Source organism: Phaseolus vulgaris, chromosome 2 (assembly GCF_000499845.2).
Source record: "Phaseolus vulgaris cultivar G19833 chromosome 2, P. vulgaris v2.0, whole genome shotgun sequence".
In the NCBI taxonomy this organism is placed as follows: Eukaryota; Viridiplantae; Streptophyta; class Magnoliopsida; order Fabales; family Fabaceae; genus Phaseolus; species Phaseolus vulgaris.
Genome location: NC_023758.2, coordinates 31,851,412 through 31,862,174, shown reverse-complemented (window position 1 = coordinate 31,862,174; position 10,763 = coordinate 31,851,412). Strand labels below are relative to the sequence as shown.

Genomic DNA, 10,763 nt, shown 5'->3' with positions numbered 1-10,763 from the left:
TTATTTAATTAAGTCATTCAGCGTAAACCTTTCGGCCGTTCGATTTTGTAGTATTAACCGATCAAAAAAGGAGAAAAATATATCTGTAAAAGACTTTGTGATGTTTAAGTTAATAGGAATATCATTAAGATGATATAAGTGTTTAACAATATGAAAGTTAAGAGTGTTAAGAAAGTGATTTGTATTTCCTAATAAATATTTATAGATTTCTTAAATTATGATTATTGAATTGACAATATAATTGTTATTTATTATTTTATATTATTAATAAAGATTAATTAAAATTTCATTAAATAGATTGTGTTTTATTTATAATTGTCATTCATAAAGACTAAGTCAAATTTTTTAACATCTCGAATCTATGATGAGTAGGTCAAAAAATTATCAATAAACTGTATATTTCACCAGTAAAGTTGGGTTGTTTCTTCTTTATTTTTATTTTTTAATTTAATGGTTAAAGAGGACAAGTTTAATAAAATCAGAAGATGGATAATAGATGTAAATAAAGAATAACTCTATCAAAATAATTTCTAAATTAATATTTAAAAGTAACTGTAAAAATTATTTTTGGAATTAATTAACGTGTTGAATAATACGAAATACCATTGTAGTCTTTTTGTGATGTGGAAAAAACACTTTAAATGTAAAGTTTCATTAATGTTAACGGAACATGATATTCCGCTGGTTCCACCACCACTGATGATAGTACTGTTACAACACCACCAGAATCAAATACTCTCTTCAGCACCCGATTCAGTTACTGTTATTAATTTTGAATGTATAAAACTTTTAAAATTGTATATGAGAATATATTATTTATTCTATTAATTATTAATTGAAATGGTTATTTATTTGACCTAATGCTTAAAACACAAGTATTTAATAAATATTAGGTATTAGGTAACTGTTGAGAAAAGCAAGATTGCTTTTATGAAAATGAATTTAAAATTGTATTTTTTTTTCCATAATTTTGACTTTTATTAATTTGAAAATTCGGTTTCCAGAAATTGAAACAGAGGAAAAGAAGGGAGGCATATGATAAAGAAAAATATGGCAAGTCAATTAATGCATAAATTGGTTCAGGAATTGTTGACCACCTCAAACCTAATTCTCTGAAGTCTATATTAGCAAGCAGAATAACGCTAGCCAACGGAAAAGACAGAGCTATCCACCATTTCTACCACACTACCAGTCTTCTCATCCACCAAGTCAAACAAACTTCACGCAACTTTCATACAAATTATCTTTCCATTTTTTCTTCTCTACTGCTCTCTCCATTTTCCGTTCTGATTTCGAACGCTTCAGTTTCCGATTCACCGTGATTCTTCAGAAAGAGGAATTGCAAGAGAGATGGCAGAGAAGAGATACATCGTGGAGGTGGAGAAAGCGGAGGAGGCGACCGAAGGAAGGCCGTCGAGAGGACCTGTGTACCGTAGCCTCTTCGCCAAGGATGGATTTCCTGCTCCTGTCGAAGGTCTCGAGTGCTGCTGGGATGTTTTCCGGTGAGTTCGTCACTTCAATTTCACAACTCTTTGTTTTCTTCTTTGAATTACGATGCAAATGACAGATCAATAAGCTCTCACTTATTTTTGTGGATTTATGATCTGGAATTGCTGTATGAGACTTTACTGGAAACGTTTTGGTGCTCGAAGCAATGATCGTTGCTTCTTACGATCACAATCAGAAAGATGTATTTCCTCTGATTACGTACAAATCGGATGAGTTTATTTTATTTTCTCGAATTAGTATACCTATTTGCCATGCAGAGCTCTCTGATCGGTATCAGAGTTAGGAAGACTTTCGATTGGAGCTATCTATTTGGAGCAGTGAAAGTATTAATTTCGGTTTCTCCACTTTTTTGCAACAGTGAATTAAATGTCGTCGGACTTTCGTGTGCATGAGAGAACCTATGTATACGGTTTAAAATGACTTGATTTAGTAGCTATGAAATTGGAACAGTGAAAATATTAATTTCGTGCACGAGAGCCCTGTATTGTCGGTATTTTTTTTTTCTTTTTCAATACGGTAATTAATGTTGATGAGATTTTCATGTTCATCAAGAGACGACTTGAACATTCGGTTTAATTTTACTTGAATTAGGACTTGGTCCACAACATGTGTTGATCCAGATCTCTGTTACGTTCAACCAAACTTATGGCTTGTATTGATAAAATATTAGTCAATTCAGTTCTGAGTGTGTTGTACTTTTACAGAATGTCTGTTCAGAAATATCCAACTAGTCCAATGCTTGGTCGTCGGGAAATTGTGGATGGGAAGGTGAAGTTTTGTCTACCGATTAAGTCCTGTGTTCTGGAAATTTTTTTGACATTGGTTGACCATTTTTGGATTTTAACTGACTTGAATGCACATTTCTTTTTCGTGACACTATAGGCAGGGAAGTACAAGTGGTTAACATACAAAGAAGTATATGACCTGGTGATTAAAGTTGGGAATTCCATCCGCTTCTGTGGTTATGGAGAAGTAAGTCAGTCATGTCTTTCTTACCAAAAAATGATGCATGTTCCCCACTTCTTTCTGTAGTATTTATACGTTATCCCAAATTCTTGGATCCAAAGTGCATGTTGGATTGTTCACTTGTTCATTATTTACAAACAAGACTAATGTGCAATTAACATGGTTTCATACCTTTGACATTTCAAATGCTGCATGTTCTTGATGATAAAGTTGTGACTTTCTAGTTAACTCTTAACCGCTTAAGAGTTTACAATCCGAGGTAAAGAAAACGTCTATCAAGGATAAAACTCAGACAAACTCTTTAAAATCTCAAGTCAATTGAGTATGAAATTAATGTAGTTTTTGTCATTCATTGACAACACTAACCATATTTTATTAGGGATAAAACTATTTGAAGAAATTAGTTCCTTTTTTGAATGTTTTCACTTCAAGAACTTATGCTTTTATGAATTTATGTTAGATTTGATCATTTATTCAAGTTTAATCGTATTTAAAACTAATACAGTATCATACTTTATTATTGTTTTGACACTAATATAATATCATACTTTATTATTGTGGTTTGCTACTTTTCTTTATCATTTAGTTGAAATATTGATTTATTGTTGTGTTAAAAGTATTATGTTACGCATGTTAGTCATCAATAGATTCTTTTAATCTTATTTTTATCTTAGGTAACTCTTGCGAGTGTACAAAAATTCTGAGTTTATGAGGATTCTCGAATTTTGACAACCGTGCTTTAAAATGTTGATATTTGTATAAGCTTGAATTGGGCCGGAGATCTAATATTGACTAGTTATTATATAACTGAAATAGGGTATTTATTGGATGACAACCATCATCTTATGAGTTAGCTTTTGCGACTATGTTAAGTTCAAAACCGAATTGTAAACTGTTGAGTCTATTGGGTCGACTGCTATTTGGTGATTATCAAAACACTCACAGATGTTCACTATTGTGAACTTTATGCTCTAAAATGTCCAATCATCAATGCTATGAATATTTGTTGGAGATCGTATTTTGTCTAGTGATATGATGAAAATAGTCGTAACTCTGGCTTATTCTATGGACTAGTTTTTGAGAATCATTTAGGTGGAAACCCAAACTTTAAGAAGTATCTCAGTAAATTCGAAAACTTGGCTTCATGAGTTGGAGTGCTTAGCATATGACAGATCTCGTTTTTGCACATAAGTTTGCATATTGGATCCGTGTTTATATGTTTTGAAATTTTATTTTTGCATATGATATGATAATATTGCATATGATACTTTCTAGCATTTTGTTCTTTTGAGCTTAATTCATATATTACTGGTTTGCAGGGTGTAAAATGTGGTATTTACGGTTCCAATTCTGCAGAATGGATTATGAGCATGGAGGTAAATTTTATCTTAATTTTTCCATCTTAATTTTGCTGCTAGCTGGGAAGTACTCACTCTGTATGTGGGAGTTTTCTGCAGTATTCATATGTTGATGTTTGCTTGTATTTTGTGCCGAGTATTTATTATCATTTCTATGTCTACTTTGTTGTTTCTTTGGTGATGAGTTTTTTAGTCCTTATTGAGCTTAAAGGAGAATAAGATATTTCTGGATTGAAGCTTCGTTTCTTATATTAAATATCTACTCTCTGCAGAGAGTTCCAATTCTTTATTTATTTCTCTATGCTTATATTGTGTCAGTTATGGGTATCCCTGCTAACCTAACAATAATGTTGCTGAACTAGCTTCTTTCACTCAATGATTTTTAACACATTGGCAAATATTTGCAGGCGTGCAATGCTCATGGACTCTATTGTGTTCCTTTATATGATACACTGGGTATGTCACCGTTTCATTATCATGTTTCTATACCATGGTGACGCTTATACTCAATGCAAATAAAATTTGCTTTTGTAATCTATTATTGTGCAAAGAGTTGCTACTATCAAGAACAATAATTTCAAAAGCTTTGATGTTGCAACATTGGTGGCAATGCAGCATTTTTTCTGTAACTTTTACCAACAATAACAAATTCCCTAATTTATGAACTTTTGAGAAACTTATGTACAATATTACTTCTTCTTGAAAAATTATATAAGTTCCAAATTTAAACATTTATCACAACCTTTTGTGCCTATTTTTGTGTATTTTATCATATTTTGTCATTTTTCTCAACAAATAAGTTCACAAATTTGTAACCTTTTGAAATTCTCACCTAATATATCTGAACAAAGTCCTTTTGAAAAATACAGTATCCTATTTTACAGAAGCATTATCCCATTTTAGAGTTATTTGTTTTTCAATTTGTAAACTTGTAATTCTCATTTGCTTTGACACTCCCCTTGGAATGAAATAGGTGCCGGAGCTATAGAGTTTATTATATGCCACGCTGAGGTCTCAATTGCATTTGTAGAAGAAAAGAAGATACCCGAGGTTCTTCTATTGAAATGCTTTGTTTTTAAATTAGTTTAGTTGTTAGGAAAGATTAGAGAGTTTTGTACAATCTTATGTAAGTAAACAGTCAGTCTGACCCATATGTTTGTTTTTGAAACATTTTAGCTATTGAAGACATTTCCAAATGCAACAAAGCATCTCAAGAGTAAGTTTTGTTGATTCTCTCCTTTCTTTCCTAAAATGCTCATGCTTTAGAAAGAATTATTTAACTTTTACATCTTTGTTACAGCAATTGTTAGCTTCGGTAAGGTTACCCCTGAACAAAAGCAAGAAGTTGAGAAGTTTGGGTTGGCAATATATTCATGGGATGAATTTTTACAAGTGGTGGGTTATTGTTTTCATATACTATTACTCTTTTTTCTCTGAAAGTTGTAAAATAGAAATGAAAGCACTCCTTCTACAATTACATTTGTAATTACTATACAGAAAAATATTGTATCACAAGCTTGATCCACCTGCAATTGGCATACTACTTATAGAAAAAAAATAATGAATATTACTTTTTGTGGAATGGAAATGAAAAAACAAGGATGATATTGTAAAAGGAAACTTGGGGAGTATTTGGTTAGGTCAATTTATGTAGTTTCATATACATCCAAATTTATTTTTCTAGATAATTTCAGTCATGCCTGTAGGAACATGTCTTTCACCTCTTTTGTATTTTGTGGTTCCCGTTCCTAATTCAATTTTTAATATCTGCCACAGGGTCAAAATCAGAATTATGATCTTCCAATTAAGAAAAGGAGTGACATCTGTACCATAATGTATACTAGTGGAACAACCGGTGACCCCAAGGGAGTGTTGATATCAAATGAGAGTATTATTACTCTCTTGGCCGGGGTAAAGCGACTGTTGGAGAGTGTCAATGAACAAGTATGTTGTTTCCTGCGCTATACTCGGAAATACATCCATTTCATTTTACGTTTTGGGATACTGAATGCATACATAGCGATCCTTTCTTTGACTCATAGTCTCCTTCCTTTTTCCTTCTTTGCAGTTGAGTGAGAAGGATGTATACATATCATACCTTCCTCTTGCACATATCTTTGATAGGGTCATTGAGGAAACATTCATATGGCATGGTGCTTCAATAGGTTTCTGGCGTGGGGTGAGTATATGTAGTATTTCTGTCATTACAGAATGGATAATATGATAATTGAACTCTGGATTTGGAATATTTGACCATCATTTACACAATTACTGTAGGATGTCAAATTGTTAATTGAAGATATTGGGGAACTAAAACCAACTATTTTCTGTGCTGTTCCTCGTGTGCTTGATAGAGTGTACTCAGGTAAACTCTTGAAAATTCTGTTGATTGTTGACAAGTTTGATGATCTTCCCATGATCATATAGCGTTGATGGTCAAATTTTTATTTCAGTAGAGAAACCTACTATGCAATTTTTTATTATTGGAGTAGAATTTTTCTTGCTTTTCTTTTCCATTTTTCTTCCTACCCCTCCCAACATGGAGAAAATTGGTTTATGACTCTTAACCCCAATCTGGAACACAGGTTTGACACAGAAGATTTCTTCTGGGGGCTTCTTAAAGAAGACATTATTCAACTGTGCTTATTCATAGTAAGTGCTGCTTTTGTAAATAATTACTTGAGTCTGGGTGAAATCATGAACATGCAAAAACTGTCGTGGATTCTCTGTATGATTGTTACGGAACTAAGATTGTTCTTGTTTGATTTCACTTACAAAACTATATTAGATAATAATAATAATATTAGTTTTTACTGTGTTGTGTTTAAATCTCTGGTGGCCTCTTAGTGGGCACTTCAATTTTTTTCATAATTAGCTCTGCAATATTCTAATAATTCAAATTCCGAAATTTGATTTCAGTAAGCTGAATAACATGAAGAAAGGGTTTACACATGGAGAGGCATCCCCTATTTGTGATAAAATTGTATTTGAGAAGGTAGTAAAATTTATAAATTTGAACTCCCCTGCCACTCTGTATGACAGGATTTTTATTCCTAATCATGTTTTTGCTACCTGATCAGGTAAAGCAGGGTTTAGGAGGTAGAGTTCGTCTTATTTTGTCTGGAGCAGCACCTTTATCTGCACATGTGGAAGGTTACTTACGGGTGGTGGCTTGTTGTCATGTTCTACAAGGATACGGTATGTTCTTTTTAAATATGAAAATCAAACTTATACCGTGCTATCATTTTTCACACAAAAATGTTATTATTTGATTTCCATGCGATGGTGACACAAACAACATATGGTCTTTTAGCTGAAATTAATTTTTTATCAAAGAAAATAGTAGTATTTTATTTTTATCCGAGGATTACATATCTTGTAATATTTCAAGGAGTGTTTGTCACTGTTCAAAATAAAACTAGGTAGAAGGGAGCCAGTTTTAAAATTGTTCCCTTGTTGTCATCACGTAAAATCTGAGAAAGCAGATGGTATTTGATAGCGAAGTAAGGGAATTCAAAAGAAAATCCAAAATTGGTTTAAAACTAACTGTATATTTTTAAACGAAGAGTTTCTTATTTTTCTTGTTTACCGTTTAGCTCATTTGATATTTAACTTGAAAATGTTGACAGATTTAGTTTAAATGAATATAAATTACGTAAAAAATTTGTACTACTTTCAATTCAAAACATTATAGCCATTTTATATTTGTCAAATAGATATTAAAGTTGCATTTTTTAATACGTCAATAACATGTTTTTCTACTATAGTTTATTTACTTGGTGCTCCTGTTAAAATGAGAACAGGCCTGACTGAAACCTGCGCGGGAACCTTTGTCTCATTACCAAATGAAATGGAAATGCTTGGAACAGTGGGCCCTCCTGTACCAAATGTTGATGTGTGCCTGGAATCTGTTCCTGAAATGGGATATGATGCCCTAGCAAGCACACCAAGAGGAGAAATTTGTGTAAAGGGTAAAACCTTGTTTTCAGGGTACTACAAACGTGAAGACCTCACCAAAGAGGTTCTGATCGATGAATGGTTCCATACAGGTTATTTTATTGTGTTTTTCAAAATTGAGGTTTATAGAGACTTTCTTATATTAGCTAGGTTATAGTTTTTCTTTTATTCACAAATGATAAATTCAACAGGGGATATTGGAGAGTGGCAACCTAATGGAAGCATGAAAATTATTGATAGGAAAAAGAATATATTTAAACTTTCACAAGGAGAATATGTTGCTGTCGAAAACCTGGAGAACATTTATGGTCAAGTTTCATCTATTGAATCTGTAAGTCCTGAGAACCCTATTCCTTCCAATGGTTTTGCTGTCATAATTTTTTGTGCACTTATTGCTGATATCCAGTTGAAAAATATGTAGAAGATTAACAAATGTTACTCATATACTACTAGAGCTGATTACCTCGGTGGTTGATGATAGAATTACAAAACTTTGGGAACAATCGTGGCCAACTAACCCCCTGGTTCAGTTTGATATTTTTTATCATGACTTTCAAACGAAACAGGCTTGGATATTTTTCTTTCATAGCTAAACACATTCAAATTGCATTAGCTTCCTGTTAGATTTTTTTTAACACTAAATAAACAAATTTTCACATCAGCAAGTACCCTTGTATGTTTACCATAGTCCCATGTTCCCTGGTATTGGTGCATGTTGATCTATATTTGTGTCCACATTCTGTAGTTCAGTATGATAATTTGTTCAATGTAAGACAGCTCCTGGGGCATGTATCTTTACTACTATTTTGTCTAACATCCGGACATATAAATGAATAATGATGTCAAAAGGTTTAGTCCAGTGCAAAAAAGAAAGAAGGTTCTAAATTAGCTTCATTGAATAGCTGAAAATGTTCTATTCCGTGAAGATATAAAACTTTTTCTCCTCTATTTCAGATATGGGTTTATGGAAACAGTTTCGAGGCCTTCCTTGTTGCTGTTATTAATCCCAGAAAGGAAGCACTTGAACAATGGGCACAAGAAAATGGTATATCTATGGACTTCAATTCTCTTTGTGAAGACGCTAGAGCAAAAAGTTACATACTTGAAGAGCTCTCAAAGATTGGAAAGGCAAAGAAGGTATTTTTTTTATCTAGTTCACTTTTCTTATCATCATCTAAATTGTTATATTGGGAGTATTTGTGTGTATGGTAAAATTTCACATTAATCTAAAATTGTTTTTTAAACTGTCGAGATTCTTTAAAATTCACATACGCGATATACTTTTCAAATATAAGAAAATAACTATTTTTGGGTAGTAATAAATTATTTACTAATAATATTTAACATGAAATATTTTGTTTGGTCTTGCACTTGTTTTAAATGATCTTGTCTTACGTGTAAACATGTTTTTACAAGTACATGTCCTGAAGTTTTGTTGGATGGTGAAATATGTATTTGGCAGTTGAAAGGTTTCGAGTTTATAAAAGGAGTTCATCTTGACCCGATTCCATTTGACATGGAACGTGACCTTATCACTCCCACATATAAGAAGAAGAGGCCACAGTTGCTCAAATTTTATCAGGTACAAGTTCTCAAATTCTCGGGATTTAATTTCACTTCATATTGAATATAATTGGTCTTAAAGTGGAACAGCCTTCATAAATTGAAGGTTATCCCCCCTCCTCTTCCTTTCTTACTCATAACCGAACAACAGATAAAAAAGGTTGAGAAATCTCAGTGAATTCCTATTTTGTTGAGTGCAAGGGCTATTAGTCAGTGTGATCAAAGCAATATGGTATTTTGGTTGTTTAGTATTTTTTAACCTGGCAATGGAAACTTTGGTTTATCTGCGTCGGGATGGATGTTACTTCAGCCTATCTACTAATGCTTAAATGTCATAATTTAAAAATCTTAAATAATATCTTATGCACACAATTTATGAGAAACCACTTAAGGTATGACACATGCAGGTTCTAGAAGTTAAGATATTCTCATCTAACTTGCAATTTATGTCCACACTCACAATGCTTCTACTCAGATGTTTGCTCATAGTTGTTATGCAGAAGCAGATGTGAAATCTGACACAGCATACCGTAACTGAATCCTACGGAATTTTGAATGTGTTGTGCGTCTGTTTAAATAGCTGAATAGGTCATTTAAATTGAGTGCTTAGCCTATAGTTAGTTGTCAGCGTGAATTTGTGTTACCGCTGTTCATTCAAATGTAGTTTTATAGCTCACCTTCTAATAATCTTTGGGTTTCAGAGTCAAAACATTTTACCTTCATAAGGCTCTTCAATTTAATTTTGGGACAGGGATGGAATGGGGGAGGGTGATAAAAGTACTGACTGCGGCATTTTTATTTTGTATGCAGAATGTTATTGACAACATGTACAAAAGTGGAAAGTAAACCGTGCCTCTACGTGCTTTGGGAGTTAATGTCACCGAAACTATTTATTTTCTGCAACTTATTCTCTTCCATCTATTGTTTTCCCTTAGGTGACTGTATATACGATTAATATACGGATACCTCAACAGTATAAATGTCTTTGTTATAATTTCTTTATACCCATTCATCTCTCTTGTTTCATTTTTTTGGGTGTCCATGGATCCTTTTACATATGAACCATGATACGTTAACACTACTGTTTCCTTTCCTATATTCATTTTACAGTCATATGTATTTATTCCTTTACATATACGATGATTCATTTACAAATGCTGATAATATGCTATGCGTAGCTTTTGTTCAACTGGACACGAAATATTTAACTATTTTATACAAATTATTGGCTCGATTTGACTATTACTTACTTTGCAGCACTTTCTTTTATAGGAAAATACTGTTTGCAACTGTACTTCCTCCATATGTCGAGAGAATGACATTTAACTAGTTCTTAATTAAATCTTATAAAATAAATAATTTAACATTTTATCAATATATTAAACAATAACATTCCTGTCATAAAAATAT

The 10,763-nt window shown here is 32.5% G+C and overlaps 1 protein-coding gene across 1 annotated transcript; it reads left to right on the top strand.

Annotated features, from left to right (window-relative positions):
* Positions 1–705: 705 nt before the first annotated feature.
* Positions 706–10,434, top strand: LOC137811486 (long chain acyl-CoA synthetase 4-like). The gene is made up of 19 exons (XM_068613268.1): positions 706–1,502; positions 2,214–2,277; positions 2,392–2,481; positions 3,795–3,851; positions 4,241–4,289; positions 4,807–4,883; positions 5,010–5,049; positions 5,134–5,228; positions 5,610–5,777; positions 5,902–6,012; positions 6,111–6,198; positions 6,419–6,485; positions 6,753–6,828; positions 6,914–7,031; positions 7,637–7,882; positions 7,982–8,121; positions 8,745–8,927; positions 9,253–9,372; positions 10,164–10,434. Exons 1-19 carry the CDS (start codon positions 1,351–1,353, stop codon positions 10,197–10,199), a joined length of 1,977 nt encoding a protein of 658 aa, XP_068469369.1. The 5' UTR covers positions 706–1,350; the 3' UTR covers positions 10,200–10,434.
* Positions 10,435–10,763: the final 329 nt, after the last annotated feature.